Below are 20,734 nucleotides of genomic sequence, written 5' to 3' on the forward strand. Positions count from 1 at the left end.
CACGAGTATTTTTTCATGCCTTCTTTCCTCCTAATAATTTTCAAGTGCACTGCCTCCCCAGTACTTGGTTTTTCTAAATTCTTAAAAAACAAAACAACAAAACTTCCTTTATCTAGTTGTGAGTCCTCTTGTTCTCTTTCCTTTGGGTCATCCCTAAATTACATTTTCCTTTATTTCAAAATTTATCTACATCTCTAATCTGCCCTTCATATCTCCACCTACAACCTTCTCTTCCACATTTATATGTAGGTCTCTTACTCTTGGCCAGCCTGATTGCATTAGCCTTCTTTGTGGTTGCTTAGGGTATTTTATCAGAGCCATCTACCAAAAGTCAAATGCTAGCCTCCACTGGATCTCTATTAACCTAGGAATTAGTAGGAATGAACTTTAACTAAATAACTCATCACTTATGCATGTATTCCAAATCAGTTTCTGGAACAGCATGAGAAACTATACACATACAAAAAATGACAAAAAGTTCAGAGGAAAAAATGTCTTACATTGTCCTCCTCCATCTTCTCTCCTTGTATTAAACTGAGAAAGAACATTCTGTTGGTGAGGAAAGGAGTCTGGATTGGAGAGGGTCAATCTTAAAGGTGGACTGGAAGGAATATGGGATCTGAGTCCACAGACCCAGGTTCGAACCTCTGCTGTTCCACTTTCCACATAATACAGTGGTCCTCATGACCAAGTCATTTCATTTCTTTAGGTCTCACTTTACTCAGTGGTAAGTTGAGGATGTTAGATTAGATGAGTTCTAAGGACCTTTGCAAATAACAATCTAAGATTCTGGTTCTATGCCCATTAAGCTTCCAAATAACCAAAGAGAAAATTACCTGAAACTGAATGTAAACATTTCAAGAAAAAAAAAGAGAAGGAAAATTTGAAATTCAAAGTAATACATCCCAATAACACAGAATATCATTTAGGTAATGAAACACTTTATGTGAATACAGTGGATAGTTCTGAAGTCCTACTGAAGTTTGTTGGTCAGCAATACTAAGATACAGCATTCTTCCCCACATTCTCCTGGAATGCATCATAGAGTTTTCCTCTAAAAATATATGTATATAATATTTATACAGTCATAACCACAGTGAAATGAGACTTCTTTGATGTGAGAATTGGGGAAATCCATTCCATTATTTTATAGTCATACCATGTATAGAGATGGTAGGATAGAGGACACGTTAAAGAGACTCCATTGGAGGAACTTGCTTTTAAATATGAGTAATTTTAAAAGGGATATCCTTGGCCTAAATCTACAGGCATACAGAAAAATACATATACACATAGTTCAGATGGTTTTTTATCCTCTTCTAAGATCACAGTGAGTTTTTGCATTCAGAAAACAAAGGAAAAGGTAACAAAACAGAGAACTCAATTGTAGATGATTCTTGGGTATAAAAATCTAGACTACATGGTATCTAATGATCAGGGTCTTAATATCACATCTACTGCAGATCAAGTGTCAGCACAGTACATTATGCAAAAATAATGATTTGGGGTCAGAATTATCACTAGATAAGATTTGAAAACTAACAGAGACAGCATACCTGTGTTCATTTTGACCTTGGAAGGTTTGCTATTAAGATCTTCAGTCTTCCTGTAGAAAACAAAATTATGCATTAATTTGTTCACTAGACAAAAGGATGTGGCACAAAATGTCACTAGGATTCTGTTGGCGTAGCAGTGAATTAATTCCACACCAACACATGAATGAATTGGCCCTATTTTGTAATCAGGGCTTTTAGATGGACACAATTTATAATATAGTAAAAATAAATACTGCTAATGATTTTACATTGTTTGGGAATTAACGTCCTCATTCAAATTTGAAAAGAGGAAGTAACGTTCACACGGAATGATTTTTGTTTTGTAAGTTGAAAAATTATATTTGAGAATATTTAAATAAATCAACAATGTAATGAAAATTTCTATAAGTTTAAGAAGATGATTCTATGCTCTTGTAATTGAAGCTTAACTTTACAAAATATAACAACATATGTAACTACAATTACTCAGTTTAATCCCATAATTTCTTAAGGTGGATACATTTTTCTTTAGAAGGAAAATATTGTGTATTATTCTCTGGGACTGAGGGAACTATTGGCAAATGACTCTTCAGATTCCAAAAGGTACCTAAGTGCCTCAAAAATATTACTTGACATGGTGAGTCATTATTCCCAGAAGATTTTATTCAACATGGCTCACCTTGGGATGAGGATGGCTATAAAGATGAGTCATCACTATTTTTCTTTTTTCCGGGCCCAGGTATTAGTGTAGAGAAGAAATGATTGCTCTAGAGAGACAGAGACTTTTTTATGGTTGGTTTCAGCACCTGATGCTTATGATTGCCACTGGGATGGCTACCAGTGATTTGTTGTTGTTTAGCACACACTGAGAAATACCATCTCCTGGGAATGAAACTTAGTAAAATGGAAGAGTGTGCTGAATATATTCCAAGGACAGCGCACCCTTTAGCTTAGGTTTCTCATTCTATATTTATTCCCTTTCCACATATGATGTTTTTCGGTGAGCTAGTCACTGTATTCATTTATAGAAAACTCCTCACCCTGAGACCGAACAGGAAACATACTCCCTTAGCAAGATGTAAAACCAAGGAAGAGATAAATCTATAAAAGAAGTCATTAGAATCTTGCCACTAGGCCTGTGTCTTTGTGGGATCTGTTTTTAGACAATTCATTTGCTTTCCTCCTTGATGAGCATTCTAATCCACGTATTTCACAACTTTGACTCTAACTTTACTTGGACCTTGTAGGAGAGTGGGATTAAAATGGAAGGAAAAAGTCTAATCATCTGAAACCATTTGTCAATAAAGTTTTGATTGGCAATCTTTCCCCTCTATGACAATGTATGACACTGTAGGTTGGAATGCCCTCAAGAATGAAGCCTTTGCTTTGATCCTCAGTATGTTTTTCTCCTCCTAAGTTCTGCCTAGCTTTCTCTCCCTGCTCCTATTATTATCCTCCTCACTCTACTTCTCATACACATAGCCTCCACACCTCCGTTTTTCAATATCATCTTCAAAGTTCACCTTCAAAGATGAGTCCACCCTAAATGGTATAAGATAATGACAATAAAACTGGAATATGATAGACATGGCTCATTTCTTCCTGGTGCCAAATCAAATTTCAAATCACTAAGATTAAATATCATGGGATGGATGAAGCTAACAATCTAATAAAAGGTATTTTAAGGTCCAGAATAAAAATCAACACTGGTGGCATGTTTGGCTCAAAAGGGATAGACCAGTCATGTAGCAAGAATGAGAAGACAGATGGATAGTTCCCAGTGCTACCTGGATATTCCCACAATATTAAGAGAGGTAGAAGAAGGATGTTCTATGGAGATTTTATGAATAGAAATGGAAACAAAACATGTCATAGGATGAGATGGTGTGGAGGAGCTGAGACTCGTGTTTGTGGAAGGGGCAACTTGGCAGATGAACACAGTTCCACCAGAGCCACAGAATATAAAGAAAAGAATCAGGTCTTTCTCATGTTCTCTTTTTCACCAGTCATAACTTACTATTTAATAAATACTAATTCAATCAAGATAATGAAAGAATAAGAATTTTCACAACAATATTCCTCCTGATCCATTGAAGACAGTGCCATCAACTCATTATATAGCACAAAACTTCTCCAACATCAAATTAACTTGTATTTTTCAGTTGTGCAAGATCACATATGCTCCCGTGTAAATGATGACATCTCAATGCATCTCATCTTCCATCGGGATAAGATCCAAAAGTTACCACAGGGTTATTCTTTGCTGAATTTACAATAAAGTTACATACACTCAATTTGATAGACATTTACTGAGCACCTACTATGTGGAAGGCCCTGGGATACAAACAAAAATGAAACAGTCTCTGGTCTCCAAGAACTTATGTACTAACTTTACATATCGATCTAAGGCAATTCCCATGATAATCAACCTCATTTTTTGTTAATTTTTCAGTATACAGAGATCAACATTGGGCACTGAAAAACAGCTCCATGTGGAGTTGCTTTAATGTTACTTATATTTGGAAGAGATGTCAAAAAATAAGTCAATAGAGAAGAAAGCAGTATTTTATGTGGCTACATGGAGGCTGCTTCAAACATTTTTATTTTAACCCTATATCATAACTCTCAGTATTCTGACCTTAAAGGGACAAAGTAAATGGGAAAGAAAAACCTCAAGGGGGTTGTTACTAAATCAAAGCCAACTTCTAAAATTAGAGAACAGATAAACAGGAACCACAGGATTAGCAATTTAGCATGGATTTTATTTTTTAAAAGAATACACCTTCAATTCTACTCTATTACTTTAACAACTGAACCTAAAACTTGATTTCAAGTTCTAATAATAATGCAAAAGAGAGAGGCAGACTCATAGACTGCTATAATTTAAAGGAACCTTAGAAATCACCTAGTCCAATCCCATTATTTTAAAGGTGAGAAAATTCAGGATCTGTGACTTGCCCAAGGTGATACAGCTAATAAGAAGTAGAGCTAGGAATAGAAGCCATACCTCCAGATTCCGGGTTCCAGCATTTGTTTGTTTTTCAATTATTCCTCACTTCTTCTTGCTTGAATACTAGTGAAAATATTTGCAAAAGATTTGGCATTCCAAAAGAAAATACTATTCTAAGATACCACTGAGTCTTTCTTACCTTTTCATCTTTAAGTTAATGCACCCTTCTCCTTAGAAAAAGAGTTTGTATAGGTTTCTTGATTTCAGGCTGCCTAAGATGTCAGAATGTGAAATGGCCAAACTGCTAGTCAACTGGAAACACTTTCCCACTCACAAAAAAAAGCATTGTTGTGTATGGACCCTTAAAAAGGACCTAACTTGAAACGAAAAGACTGTTCTTAGGTGACTAATAAAAATTCATGAATTCTATTTATACTAAAACCATCAACAAATCCACCACTGAGAATTCTCTCTAGACAACTTAAAACCCAAGTAAGTCCAATCTCTTTTGTTAGACACTGATAAAGTGTCTTTGATTGTAGGGCTGGACTTGCATAACAACCACAAATTATTCTGGAAAGCATCAAATTCCTAGAGTGTTTTCATGCTGCTAGAGGAGACGGCGTTTCAAGTATTCCCTTAGCTTGGAATGGAGCCATCAACAGTGCATGAAGAAAAGCTGGAAATGCCCCACCATCTTGACTGTCAGTCCTGTCACGAGTGCAAAGGACTCTGTACATTGGGGGTGTCCAAGGGTGTTCACCCAAAGAATTCTAGGGTTCTGATTTCCTATTTAGGCTTAGTTCTTGCCAATTCTTGTTAAAAAGCTCATTTATGAATGTTTTCTTAGAGCCTGAGCAATTTAAGGCCAAAATTGGTTAAGGGTGATAGGTTGCCTCATGAAAAAATATATAGCTCTGGAATGAGGGCTGTTCTAAAAATGGTTGCCAATATGGTATCCATCACCAGTCCTATGAGCTCACGGTTTTGTATTCTTTACATTTAAGTGCCCACTCTAGCACCTGGGGCAACATTCACTGACCCATACTTATTCCAGACTTTGATTAAGTCTTTTTGTTAATGAAACTGAATAGAATCTGAAATTATGATCACCTATAAATATGTGGGATCAAGTTTAGGCTCAGTACTAATAGCTGAAACTATTTTCCATTGTAGAATTTTACGTCAGGAAAATGCTGTAGCAGTTTAAAAATGGACCAATCACGGTCTATTCTTTTAAAGTAGAAAACAGAAACAACACATATGGTAAACAGTTATGTTTAAGTGACTGTTTTTCCTTACAGAAATATTTAATATGTTGATCAAAATGCAGTCCTTATTACTATTATGCATTATCTACACATTGGACAGGGATTTAATTTAGAAATTCGCTTGGGATGATAAGATTATAGAACTAAAGATACAGGTGGCAACACAGGCCATCTGGTCCAGTTCTCTCATTTTCTCCCTGAAGAAACTGAGTCTTCTCCAGATGAAGCAACTGAGGAACAGGAAGAGTAAATTACTTGCCCAAAGTCACAAATAAAATAAGCATTAGAGGTAAGATTTGAACCCAGACTCTCTGATTCTAGAGTCAGGACTCAAACTTCCTGAAAGATTTGTTATTGCCATGGCATTTCAGTTGCATCCAACTCTACATGACCCCATTTGGGGTTTTCTTGGCAACTAGAGTGGTTTACCATTTCCATCTTCAGCCCATTTCACAGAAGATGAAACTGAGGCAAGCAGGATTAAGTGACTTGTCTAGGGTCACACAGCTAGTAAGTTTCTGAGGCTGGACTTGAATTCATGAGTACGAGTCTTCCTGACATCACGTCCAGGACTCTATCCACTGTGCTGCCTAGCTCTGCTTCCTCAAAGATTAGCTCTGTTTTATTTTAAATTTTAGGTGAAATGCAAAGCCCTAAATTAAAGCAGCCAATTTATTTCTTAGTTTGAAGAATTAGGAAGCATTCATAAATGTCACTTTACTTTTTAAATTATGGTCAGATGATTTGATTTACACTGTTAGAGGGAGCTTTTATTCACTAGTTCTAACCAAGTCAATATTTTGCCTGAGTTCATCATAGGAAATAAAATGGTCTGCCCTTAAATTGGTTCTTCTAACTCAGTTCCCTGAGCACAACAAATTCTCTTTTCCCCTTTGTATATCATCCTTCAGAACTGGCAGGCACATGTGACAGCTGGCTCTGATGTTCTTACTTCTCACTTAATAGGTAACACAGAAAAGCACCATACTTAGTGCTTATGGACCCAAGTTATGTTCCTGGGAGAAAGCCCAGAAATACATACAGCCAGCAACAAAGTTGATGGAACCCAGGTTTAAGTGTGAACAGTTGCCAACTTCCAAGAGTACTCTGTACGTTAACCCCCATCATTATGGAATTAATAATGCCTAAAAATTAGATTCTTGGGGTTCAGATTCCAGATCATCTCCAAATTTACATATAAAAGCTTCAGCTTGGCTATGTATTGATTCAGTCATTCTATATCATTCCTATGAAAAACTATTGCTATGCACAAGAAAGTGATACAAAAGATCGCATGTTTTTTTTGACATGTGCTGGCCACAATTTCAGAACCTCACCATCTAATCAATATGACTTCTTTCTTTTTTTTAAAAAAATATTATTTAACATTTTATGTTTCCCAATTACATGTAAAAACAACTTAACATTCTTTTCTTTCAAATTTTAAGTTCCAAATTCTCCCCCACCTTCCCCATCCCTAATTGACAAGGCAAGCAATTTGACATAGGTTATACATGTTTAGTCATGTAAAACACTTTTTCATGTAAAGCATTCTGTGAAAAAAACACACAGACAAAAAAATCCAAAAAACAATAAAAGTAAAGAAAAGGTATCTTTAATTTGCACTCAGGCTCTAGCAGTTCTTTCTCTGGAGATAGATGGCACCTTTCATTATAAGTCCTACAGAATTATCACGGGACATTGTATTGCTTAAAAAAGCTAAGTTATTTATAATAGATCACCATACAACATTGCTATTACTGTGTACAATGTTCTCCTGATTCTGCTTATTTCATTTTGCACCATTTCATGTAAGTCTTTCCATGTTTTTCTGTTCATCATTTCTTAAAGCACAATAGCATTCCATCACAATCACATACAACAACTTGTTCAGCCATTCACCAGTTGATGGACTTCTTCTCGGTTTCCAATTCTTTGCCACCACTAAAAGAATTACTATAAATAATTTTGTACACAAAGGTCCTTTTCATTTTTAAAAAAAATTTCTTTGAGATACAGACTTACTACTGGTATTGCTTGATCAAAGGGTATGCATTGCTCTCCAGTATGGTTGAATCAGTATACAACTTCACCAACAGTATATTAGTGTTTCAATTTTCCTACGTCCCCTTCAACATTTGTCATTTTCCTTTTCTGTATTTTAGCCAGTTTGACAGATGTGAGACAGAGTAGTTTTAATTTGCATTTCTCTCATCAATAGTGATTTAGAGCATTTTCATATGACTACGGATAGCTCTGATTACTTTGTTTGAAAACTGCCTGTTCATATCCTTTAACCATTTATCAATTGAGAATGGCTCTTACTGTATAAATTTGATTTGTTTTTCTATATATTTGAGAAATGAAGCTTTTATCATAGAAGCTAGTTGTAATAATTTTTAACAGTAATGATTATTAACTATGTATTTCCTTCCATCCTATTTTCCCTTCTGTTTATCTTGCTCTCCTTTTACCCTGTCTAGTCTGACATTTACGTCCCCCCTTTTATCAGCTCTCCACACTTCTTTTATCTTTTTTTCCCCCTACTTTCCTGCATGGTAAGATGGATATCTACACCCAACTGGGTGTGTATGTTATTCCCTCTTCGGCCAATTCCTACCAGAGTAAGGTTCATATGCTCCCCTCATCACTATTCCCATCCACTGTAAAATCTCTTTCAGGTCTCTTTTATGTCATAATTTATCCCATTCTGCCTCTCCCTTTCCCCTTTCCCCAGTGCATTCCTGTTTCTCATGCCTTAATTTTTTTTTTAATAGTCACATTTAACTCACACCTCTGCTTTCTGTCTATGTATACTCCTTCTAACTGCCTTAATGAGAAAGTTTTTAGGAGTTATAATATTATTTTCCCCAAAACTGTTTAACCTTATTAAATCCCTTATGATTTCTCTTTCCTGTTTACCTTTTTATGCTTCGGTTGTATGTTGTATTTCAAAGTCAAATTTTCTATTTAGCTCTGGTCTTTTCATCAGGAATACTCAAAAGTCCTCTATTTCTTCACTGAATGCCCATTTTTTCCTCTGAAGGATTATACTCAGTTTTGCTAGGTAGGTGATTCTTGGTTGTAATCCTAACTCTTTTGCTCTCTGGAATATCATATTCCAAGCCCTCTGGGTCCTTTTGTGTAGACGATGCTAAATCTTCTGTTATGCTCACTGTGGCTCCAGGACATTTGAATTGTTTATTTTTTCAGTATTTTCTCCTTGATTTGGGAGGTCTAGAATCTGGCTATAATATTCCTGGCAATTTTCACTTTTGGATCTCTTTCTGGAAATGATCAGTGAATTCTTTCAGTTTCTATTTTATCAGGGCAGTTTTCCTTGATGATTTCTTGAAAGATGATATATAACCCCCTTCCCCCTGCCCTATTTAGGTAGTCCAATAATTCTTAAATCATCTCTCCTGGGTCTGTTTTTCAGGTGAGTTGTTTTTCTAATGAGCTATTTCACATTTTCTTCTATTTCTTCACTCTTGATTTTGTTTATTTCTTAATGTCTCATAAAGTCAATAGCTTCCCCTTGTCCAATTCTAACTTTTAAGGAATTATTTTCTTCAGTGAGCTTTTGTACCCCCTTTTTCATTTGGCCAATTCTACTTTTCAAGGCATTCTTCCCTTCATTTTTGTGCCCCTTTTCCATTTGGTCTATTCTGTTTTTTAAGGTGTTATTTTCTTCAGTATTTTTTGTGCCTCCTACACCAAGTACCTCCTATACTCTTCTTTCATGATTTTCTTGAATCATTCTCATTTCTCTTCCCATTTTTCCTCTACCTCTCTTATTTGACTTTTAACATACTTTTTTGAGCTTTACCTTTTCTGAGCTCCTCTTTAAAGCCAATTCATATTTTTCTTTGAGGCTTTGGATGCAGGAATTTTTATTTTGTTGTCTTCTAAGTGTGTGTTTTGATCTTCCCTGTCACCATAGTAATTTTCTATGGTCAGATTTTTTTCTGTTGTTTGCTCATTTTCCAGCCTATTTCTTGACTTTAAGCTCTTTGCTAAAGTGGGACTCTGCTTCCCAAGAGGAGGGGATACTGTCCCAAACTTCAAGTTTTTTGTGCAACTGATTTTAGAGGCAATTCTGGGGATCAGCAAGCTTTTGGATCTTCCAAGGTGGTCTGAAGTAGGGAGAGTTTACTATTCTCCTGTCCTGTACACTGGTTTGTAAGTGACCAAAGCATTCTTTAGAACCCTGGAACTATGACCTGTGGCAGGCAAGCTCTGTTGTTCTAGTGTTCCTCCTCACACTGGGATGAAGACCCCAGAGTGAGACCCAGATCCCAGCATGGCAGTGCAACAGAGTCCTGCCCTTGGTGCCAGCAAAGGGACCCCTGTAAATCTCCTTCTGATCTATTGTCTGATTCCCTTATTGTCTGGGTGCTGAAGTCTGAAAACTTCCACTGTTGCTACTGATTCAGTCACTCCAAGTCCTGCTCCTGGTTTCCTAGGGCATGACCTATGCTGGACCGCACTCTTCTTTCACCAAGGTCTTTCACCAAGACCTTTTGTGCCAACATTCTAAGTTGTCTTGGGGCTAGAAAATTGTTTCACTCTTTCTTTTTGTGGTGTCTGCTGCTCTAGAATTTGCCTAAAGTCATTATTTAAAAGTATTTGGAGGGGTTTGGGGAAGAGCTCAGGTGAGTCCCTGTCTTTACTGCACCATATTGGTTCCGTCTCTATCAATATTCTTTCTAAAATGTGTTGCAACACAGTGAATAAAATATGCCAGATGCAGTCTGACCATTATGTTGTTGTTATTAAGTTGTTTCCACGACATCCAACTTTTTGTGACTCCTTTTTTGGGATGTTTTCATGACAAAGATAATGGGGTGGTTTGCCATTTCCTTCTGCATCTCATCTTACAGATGAGGAAACTGAGGAAAACAAAGTTAAGTGACTTGCCCAGGGTAAAACAACTAGTAAGCGTCTAAAACCAGATTTGAACTCAGAAAGTTGTTTTCCTGACTCTACTCCCAGCACTGTAACTACTGCCCTCTTAGCTGCATCCCAAAACTATAGTGAATACTATAGTAGAGTACAAAAGGATTATCATATCATTTAGTAGCCATTATTCTAGAACTATACTTCTGTTAATGTGATCCAAGATGGTATTAGATTTTTTTGACTTCCATGTCATCTTGACTCATATAAGGCTTTATGTCCACTAAAACCCCCTAAACTTTTTCCTATTAAATATCTTCTATCCATGTCTTCCCTATCTTGTACTTGTATAGTTAATTTTAAAAAAAATCAAGGATAGGGCTTTAGGAAAGTTAAATTTTATTGTATTATATATAATTAACATTGCTCCAGACATAGGCAAGTGACTTAAGTAGAATTGCAAAGCCAAAGCTGGAACCCAAAAAGCTTCTGACGCCAAATCGTTTGCTTTATCCATGCTACCATGCTGACTGCTCCCCACAATTCCTGTCATTTTCAAATGACCAAGAAGCAGTTTTCCTTCATCAGTATGAATCAGATCTTGAATGGCACTTGAATGGCACTTGAATGGCATCATCTCCTCTATCTGCTGAAAGATTTAATTACCAAGACAAACTAGGAATTCCTCAGCAGATCTACTTTTGGCAGAAAGAGAAAAGTTCTCTAATGGCTATCCTAAGAGACTCCTGATCACTCCATCTTGACCCCTCATTTTTTTTTTTTTTTTTTTTTTTACTATCCTCAGCTGAAGGATTTCTTTGGAAGTAGTTCCAAAGTCCCTGTAGGTCACACCATTCCAAAGAAGGCAGACATTGAAAAAGATGATGACACCAATCACCTCCCTTCTAACCTTGAGATTACCTCCCATCTACTCTGCATCTATTGGGTGTGTGCTCCTAGATTGGATAACAGTAGGTAGTAGTACCCAAGCACTACTTAATGGCTAACTTTTGGGCCCTCCTGGTTCAGAGTGAATGTAAATAGAAACTGTTTCTTTTCTGGCCAGTAACCCTGAGGGTCTTCCCTTCCCAGTATGATTCTTTTTTATTAATTAAAGGGGCCATTCCTTGACTTACTTCTTAAAGAAGGTTATTCATTGAATGGGTGTTGCCACACTCAAAGTGAGAAACTGAATAGGCCTTAGCCTAAAATGGCCAGGGTCTCCCATTGCATCCTGGGCCATCTCTAGTCAACCTGATGAATATCTGGTCACTGGAGGAAGCTCTGGAGAGGAAAGTGGGGCTGATGATCTTGCACAGCTCTCCCTCACTCAAATCAAAGTCAACCGCAAGTCATGTTATCATCTCCCTGATGTTAGGGTCCTCTTCAAGAAACACAAGCCTGGTTTTCACCATTTTGTCTCCTCCATTGGAATAGGAGGTCCTTGAGCACAGAAGCTGTTTTGGACCTGCTCCCAAGTTTTCTCTTCTTTCCCTTCCTATTCCTGGCAATTGCTTAAAATATCCTCTTTAATTGGCAGATTATTTTTCCTCATTTTTATAGCCCAAAACAAAGGACAGAGAAAAATAGATATCTTCAAAGTGTAATGGAAAACTTAATGTGGAACAAATTGCAAAAAGATAAGATTGTGATGTTTATCAGTTCTATTTAACTCAAAATGACACACGGCCTACAACACTCCCTGGGAGTTTCCAAATCAGATTAAAATGTAACTGGAAATATTTTTAAAAATAAATAAAAATACAATAGAACACAGATAATATTACACCATAAAACAAAGTCAATATGCAGTCTTCAGGGATCTTTCTTATGGTTTAGTGGCCCCCATTTCTATTTGATTTTGATACGACTGTTCTAAATTTTCGCAATCCAAACATTGGAGAAAAGGAGATCAATTAAGATGCCCAATAATCTAGGTAGGAGGGATCTTAAGGTTGCATTGGCATCCATGACATATTAGAAGAGTCAGAATAAAGCCTCCAATGTGAGAAAGGATCCTTTACAGTGATTTATGGAAAGATATGGACAAAGATCATACTTGATATGGTACCAGTAAAGGGATTATCCACAGTGATTGAACCATGGACCCATCTAAGTATATAGAAAGCATTGACATTTTAAAGGGGGAATCTGCAATAAAAATAATGAACATGAGTGCAATTTTAAGCAGTGGTAAAGACAGATAGGTAGAGGGGTTGTCCTAAGACCCTACAAATCACACAGCATGCAAGATATGATTGCTTCATATGTAGGTGAGTTATCATTATGGATCTCAAAGTTCGAGTTATTCATAGTATTTAGGTGGCTAAAGATGCTAATAATGAAAGCAGTGGATACTGGAAAATTTAGTAAAAAATGGACATAGCTAATAATGGTTTGGTTTTTGTAGAAGCAAACAGTAAGTAGGCTGTTACCATAAGCTATGGCGTGAAAGAAACAAATAACTCACAATTTTATAATGATTGAAAGTTTACAAGTTCCTTCACAACTCTCCAAGGGAAGTAGGATAAGTATTATTATAATCACTTCATAGGTGAGGAAGGCAGAGCTCACATTGGCACAAAGTAAAAAGTAACAGTGCTAAGATTCAACCTTAGGTTGTGAGGTGGTCTGATGGATAGAATGCTGGACCTGGAGTTAGGAAGACCCGAGTTCTAATCCCACTTTAACAATAGCTAGCATTTGCATTGCATTGTAAGCTTTGCATAGCATTTTACAAATATTATCTGTTTAACCTCACAATGACACTGTGAGGAAGGAATTATTATTCTATTTTACAGATGAGGAAATTGAGGCAAACAGAGGCGACTAAGTGACTTGCCCAGAATCACAGTTAGTAAGTGTCAATGTGGGATTTGAACTCAGAACTCCCTGACTACAGGACTGCCTCTCTATCTACTGTATCACCTAGTTCTATAGATGGAATTATTATTCTAATTTCACTTTGAGTGTTTCTTTGCATTATGCCATGTTGGTTTCTATTTCTACTAAGTCAAGCAATGTGTTTTCATCTGTGGAGATCTCATAGAGGTATCTAGTTGTGATACTATTGATCTAACACCTCTATTGTGAATGGGGGGAAATGGGTACTCTTCTTCCAAGAGGTAGATTGATTGCTTTAGGTCACCAGTATTATCTTTTCCATAAACAACCATTCCACTACATATGATACTCCAATGGAAGGAAAATATGGATGTGGCCACTTAGTCTTTCCTACCAGCAGGAGGCCAGGATGTAAACCGCCATGTTTTCTCCATTTTTAACACAATTAAAAATAAAATTTAAAGAATGCACCCCCTCCAATATCAAAAAGGATGCCAGTTTCCATGCCACCTTCAAAAAACATAAATAGCCTAGGGGGTATGCTTCAGCTCTGAAGAAGGCATTCCAGTGCCACTTTGTGCTAATGCTCTAAAGTAACCTGGATTGATGCTAAACAACCCACCGGAGGACAGATGGGTAACACTTGAAACCAAAAGCTTCAATAACCTCCTAAGACAAGGCTGGGTTTGAGACACATGATATCCAAACAAGGCTTCTTCACACTGCAAGGTTTTTTGTTTTGTTTTTTTTTAAACAATTTGGTTCAGATCTCCAGCCAAAGAAAGAATGAGAAGTAGCTTGACCTAGAACCAACTGTCTTTCAAGTGACTTAATCCTGTGAATCCCTACAAAGTGAAATGGGCTGTGAGAGCTATGAACTTTTTGTTCAGCAAAATGTCAACCAAACTGACCTGACTTCCACTGTTTACTAAACTTACCATCTCCTTTCACTTTTATGCCTAATATAGTCCTGCAAATACCCTGCCACTATTTAAAGCAAGGGCTGCAACTTAATCCACCATAAATAGGCAAAGAAAACAAAAGAAAAAAATGTTTGGAGAAGAGTTTAAACTCATACAGCTATGGATTTTGTACATCACGAGTAATTATATTTATTACAAAACAAAATATTAGATTTTGGAAAGCACTTTAGAGAGCTAATTTCCACTCCTTCATTCTTCACATAAGGAAACTGAAAAGGAAAAAGACTTGCTGAGGATTCATAGAATGAATATGTGGAAGAGCTAGAACTGGGACCCAGATCCCCTGAATATTTTTTGGAGGCATTTGGGGTTAAGTGACTTGCCCAGGGTCACACAGTTAGTAAGTATATGAAGCTGGATTTGAACTCAGGTCCTCCTGACTTCAGGGCCAGTACTCTATATCACAGTTTTGCTGTTTTTCTGTTGTGGTTGAGTCATTTAGATCCCATTGGGAGTTTTCTTGGCAGAGTGGTTTACCATTTCCTTCTCCAATTCATTTTTACTAATAGGGAACTGAGGCAAACAGAGTTAAGTGACTTGCCCAGGGTCACACAACTAGTAAGTGTCTGAGGCCAAATTTGAATTCATGAAGATGAGTCTTCCTGACTTTATCCGCTGAGCCACCTAGCTGTCCTCTCCTGAAAATCAAAGCAGTATATTTCCATTCTAATATAAAAATCCCCAATTCCATTGAGAGTCCTTACAGTGATTCCCTGGCTCAGTTTTGGCAGCATGGTTAGATTTCACTTTTTTCTTCAGTGTTTGTGTTTTTATGCAATTGTTTCCATTATCTTATTGTCTCTACATTCATTTAGATTATAACTTGTATCCCTTACAAAGTAAATACCTGGGTGATTTCAGAACCGTCTCTCCCCCTGCTGCCCACAATAAATGAATGTGGCAGAAAGTCTCTTGTCCAGACCTAGTCTGTTCATTCTGCTCTGTGTAGAATTTCTACCATGGTGAAGGAGTCAGCATTAGAATCAAGAATCCTAGGGTTCAGATCCTGATTCTAATAGGTACTGACTGTGCAGCTCTGGGTAAATCACTTAGCTTTCGAGGCAACTGTCTTAGATCTTAAGTTATAGCCAAGCTGCCAGTCTGCATAAGTAGAAGGGGTCTCCACATCTAGAGTCACCTATACAGTGAAATCACAGGTAAGGTAGCCCCCATTCCAAATACTGCTCTTGTCATAAAAGATGGTCACAAATTAAGTCAACATAGATTTGACCTTTTGGTGGAAATCACTCAAGGACTCCAACGAAACTGATCATCAGGGTGTTGGTGAAGACTATACCTTATTAGACAATCTCAAAACCAACATTTAGTCCTTAATACTTTTCTTCTTATTTCTTCTTTTTAAAAGTTGGGTGGAAGAATTTCCCCATTTGTGATGGAACACAATCTTAAATAAATATGATTTAAAAATACACACTCTACACTAAGGTTCAATGTTTTTGTTTGTGTGTGTGTGTGTGTGTGTGTGTGTGTGTGTGTGTGTGTGTGTGATGGACCCCTTTGGCAATCTGGTGGACAACACCACTGACAACAGCCATACTAAGTTAAAAATAAGCATATGTTAGTTGCATAGGGTTACATATTGGAAAAGTGGTGAAAATGCAGCGTTACTACAATGCCAAGGGGGGAAAAGTTTGAGGTTAAGTAGCATGTACGTTGTTACACAACTAGAAAGTTTTTAGAGTAGAGAACTGAGCTCAGGTTTTCTGACTGTGGACCTCTAATGGCCTCTCTATATTGAACTCACAGAATCAGAATGGGTCAGTGTTGGAAGGGACCTCAGGGGCCATCTATTCCAACCTGTAATGGACCAAGGTTCCCTTTTCCAACATCCCCAACAAGGGGTGGGGTCACTGCCTGATGCCTTCCAATGAGGAGAAAGCCACTACCCTGCTACCACATTCCCCTCTTCTTTGGGATGATTCCATTAGGAAGATTTTTCTTTACAATGATTCTGAGTGCTCTTCTCTTTAATTTCCAGCAAGTGTTCTTGGTTCTATACTTTGCAACACTAATCTCCCTTCCACCAGACAGATTTTTAAATCCTCTCACTCCTTACACCTTCTCTTCTTCAATGAAACATTATCAAATCTTTCTACCAGACTTTGTTTAGACTTTGTTTAGGTCTTTTCACCACTGTAGCTACCTTATTACAGACAAACTCCAGCTGACCTCCATCTTTTCTAAAATATGGTACCAACACTGGAGTCAGGAAGACCCAAGTTCAAATCTGAGTTCTGACACTTACTAGCTATGTTACTTACCCTGGGCAAGTCACTTAATCCTGATTGCCTAAAAAAGTAAAATAAAATATGGTGCCCAGAAATGGACCCTTCATCACACGATGAAGAGTAAAATAGAATTTGTACTTCCCTTCAATTCAAGGTACTATGCCTCTTAATATAGTCTAAGATGGCATAAGATTTTTTGGCTGTCAAGTCAGACAATTGACTTGTATTGGTTTTGGGTCCTACTAAAAACTCCAGATTTTTTCCCCCCACAATTCTTGTGAAGTACATCATCAGAAGCACTTTTTCCTTATCACTGGAAGGTTTTAAGCTAAAGTCAGATGACCAGCCTGTCAGGTAAATTATTACATGGGATTGCTGAGAAAAAGGTCATAGTTGGTGACCTTTATATGCTAATCAGACAGTGCAATATTATAACACATATTCTATATGACATCACATATACAATGAAATCCTACTGTTTGCCTTCTTGATGGGTTAGAGAAAGGGAGATAATTTGGAACTCAGAATGGATAAAGTGAATGTTAAGTAAATATGATTTTAAAATACACATTCTACACTGAGGCACAATCTTTTTTGTGTCATGAACTTCTCTGGCAGTCTGGTGGAGCTTATGGACTCATCCTCAGAGTAAATACTTTTCATTATATGAACTAAAATGCTCAGTATTACAAAGGAAACAAATTATATTGAAATACAATTAAAAAAACACTCAGGATAAGAATTCCTTTTCTACCCTAAGTAAAAAAGTACCCTAGATTTTGGAACTTATTACAACTGGGTATGTTAGTTTTCTACTCTTCCAGTCTTAAAGGATAAAAATTGTAGCTGATGAAAATGGGAGGATACAAAACATACTGGAAAAGCTGAAAAGTTTGCAGTTTCATTCACTGTGGCAGCTTGTAAAATCCAACATGTTTGCATGAGTTTTATGAGATACATTTTGCTTTCGCCTTATGTTTATTTTTTAAAATCTTTAATATATTAGCTTTCAAAAGGCATATGCTCTAGACAACTTGTGCTGCTTCATATCCTCTGCTGAGGACCAATCTTTCCTACTGAAGTAGAGAACAGAGATCTTTTGAGGTCATGATCAGAAGCACTTGAGTTGAAACTTCAAAATAAAGACAATTTTTATACACTAGGTCTGCCAATCTCTTAGGACTTCAGCTGCCTTTAAAATGTAAAATGAGGGGATTGGACTACATGATCTCTAAGATTTCTTCCAGATATGGAATTCTGATTCTGTGAAAGATATTGCATCCAAATATTTACTGTCTATCATGCTCAAAGGGCAGCGAGATGGTACATTGGACAGAGCACCAGACCTGGAGCCAAGAAGACTCATCTTCCCAAGTTTAAACATGATCTCAGGCACTTATTAGCTGTATGACCCTGGCCAAGTCATTTAACCCTGTTTGCCTTAGTTTCCTCATCTGTAAAATGAACTGGAGAAGGAAATAGCAAACCACTCCAGGATCTCTGTCAAAAAAACCCCAAATGGGGTCACAAAGAGTTGAATGTGACTGAATGACAACAATAAAAGATTGTAACTGAGAAAGATCATTGTGTCACGCAAAGACTATCTGACTGGCAGTAGACAGGTCTAACTTTTTGTCTTGAATCTGCCACTGATTTGCCCTGGGAGTGAATCATTTCAAATGGGCCTCAATTTGTGACCTGAGAGGTTTTGAGAAAAGAATTTCTGGATTTCCTTCCAGATCAAACTTAAAAACAGAAACAACAAACCACCAACAATTCTAAGTCCATTGGGAAGAGAACATGATCAAAGGAGAAAAACTTCCTGGCTGTATTTGCAGATTTCAAATGTAACATTCCTTAGAATTACTCATAATTTAAAAGACAAGACCTGCTGATCTTCACAATATATTTAAGGATGCTTACTTTGAAAAACCCAAAGGTTGGAAGATGTAGGCGTGCTGAGTGCCTTCATCATATTTTAATAGCAATTTCTCACTGACTCAATCAGTCAAATTTTCTCTTGTTAACTTGCAATAACTGACAGGCACAAAACAATATGGGGGAATTTTCATGCAGATTATAAGCATTTGGTTACTTTAACTATTACTAAAATTTACATCTGATCTCCAAATAATACGAACTATTGAGGTAGGATGGCGCAGTGGGTAGAGATTTGGGTTCTAAATCTATCCCCTCCACTTACTATCTGTGTAACCTGGGGTATATCACTGACTATAATAACAACTAGCCCATTAAGGTTATCAAAATGCTTTGTAAATGTTACGGTCATCGGTTTCCTTATCTGCAAAATAAGGAGGTTAGAAGAATGATTTCTGTAGTCTCTCCAAGTTTGACATCTATGATCCTGATTTATAAGAATGTCAGGTAGCCTGCATTTCAGGAGGAAGAATCGAATTCTTAGTTGGCAAAAATCAATTCTTACCTTCATTTAAGAGGGCATTATACAGTAAAATCTTAGTAAATTCAATTCAATAAAATAAAAATGATCAGAAGTAGTAGGAAAACTATGAATTACAGAGTATTTGTAAACACATTCTGTATGTAATCTAATGATTGGTTAAGAAAACAGAAATCCTAGATGGTAGAGTGTAATGAAGAGATAAAAAGGGGGGAAAAACTGCCTGTGTCTAGCATTTTGATTTACTTGCAATGAATTTTTAAAAGTTTCTTTTAAAAAGATCTTTATTTTTATTATGAAGTTTAAATATCTACCAAATCTTGTCTATACTACATTTTCCCTTAGTTTCCTTATTTTATACAGTCTTAGTCTGGTCTTCAGTCCAATATCTATCAACATTTTCATAAATGATGAATTAGTAGGATCTGATTTTAGTGCTGGTGACGTAATTTACTTTAATTTTCATTATTTTAGAAAAAAATCTGCCAAACTGAGACTTGACTGGCCTAATCTGTGATTTGACAGATTAAAATCTACTCCAAAGTAGAAAAATCTTTAGAGAAATGAAAAATTAATGAAGTTTCTGCAATAGTTAGACTGTCTTTAACCTCAACATGGTTTAAGTAAAGCTTATTGTTTTGTAGTAAAATGTATATTTAATAAAAGTGAGTTTTTTGTACACATAACATTTTTATGTGTGTTCAGATCTTGGTTAATAAACAATAAATTTTCTATGTTTAAACCACTAAATTAGCATCATAAAAGGCCACTAATTATTAGAGCCCTCTAAATGTATACACGATAGTTCCTTTAATTCTTGGGCACAAGAATATATGTAAAGGTAGCTTATTTCTCTAAAACTCTATTCCTAAAATCAGTGGTTTCAATTTATAAACTACCTCAAATGCAATTTCCAGATTTGAAAGGTCCCACATCTCTTATGCAGAATGTATTCTGAACAGAGATTTAAATAAATTTAAAGGCATCTTAATTAAGTACATACAGAAAACACACTACAGTTTACAAAGAGAGATTAATGTGGTCAGTTTTCTCATTGAAAGCTTCAAAGACCCTTCCTTCACCAATGTCAACATCACCAATCTTGAATATTTCAAACTGACTCTCCTAGAAACATCTCAAACTTGGCATGTCCCAAACTGAACTCATTGTCTTTCTCCCAGCATCCTTCCTCCTTCCGAACTAAACTATTTTTGTTGAGGATACCATCATCGTTCCATTCTCCCAGGTGGGTAACCTCAGCATTATCCTTAATTGGACATCTTACTTTCTCTCATTCCACAAACCCAATCAGTTGCCAAATCTTGCTACTTCTACCAACACCTTCTTCTCTTTACTCATATTGCTAATTTCAAGATATTAATAATTAATTAATATTAATAATAAATTATTAAATATTAATAATTGATTGATTAATATGTACTTCAGATATTAATCAGTTTAGATATAAGTTAGTCTCGATATTAATCACCTCCTGCATAGATTATTCCAACAGCCTTCTAATTGGTCTCCAACCTCAAATCTCTCTGCACTTTAGTACATCTTCCACACTGAGGCCAAAGTAAT

General features: G+C 36.5%; 1 protein-coding gene across 24 annotated transcripts in view; it reads right to left on the reverse strand.

Moving 5' to 3' along the window:
• Positions 1 to 20,734, reverse strand: part of SORBS2 (sorbin and SH3 domain containing 2) — a 487,674-nt gene that overhangs the window by 128,600 nt on the left and 338,340 nt on the right. For 9 of the 24 annotated variants that reach the window (XM_072622632.1, XM_072622633.1, XM_072622631.1 and 6 more), the window contains one exon: positions 1,557 to 1,606. The exons of 9 other annotated variants lie outside the window; for them this stretch is intronic. In XM_072622632.1, the coding sequence (XP_072478733.1) occupies positions 1,557 to 1,566 (10 nt within the window). In that variant the 5' untranslated portion in view covers positions 1,567 to 1,606. Of the gene's footprint in view, positions 1 to 1,556; positions 1,607 to 4,684; positions 20,517 to 20,734 lie in introns of those variants that run through there. 6 more of the 24 variants (XM_072622663.1, XM_072622664.1, XM_072622662.1 and 3 more) reach the window with 4 other exon arrangements.

Source organism: Notamacropus eugenii, chromosome 7 (genome assembly GCF_028372415.1).
Source record: "Notamacropus eugenii isolate mMacEug1 chromosome 7, mMacEug1.pri_v2, whole genome shotgun sequence".
NCBI lineage: Eukaryota > Metazoa > Chordata > Mammalia > Diprotodontia > Macropodidae > Notamacropus > Notamacropus eugenii.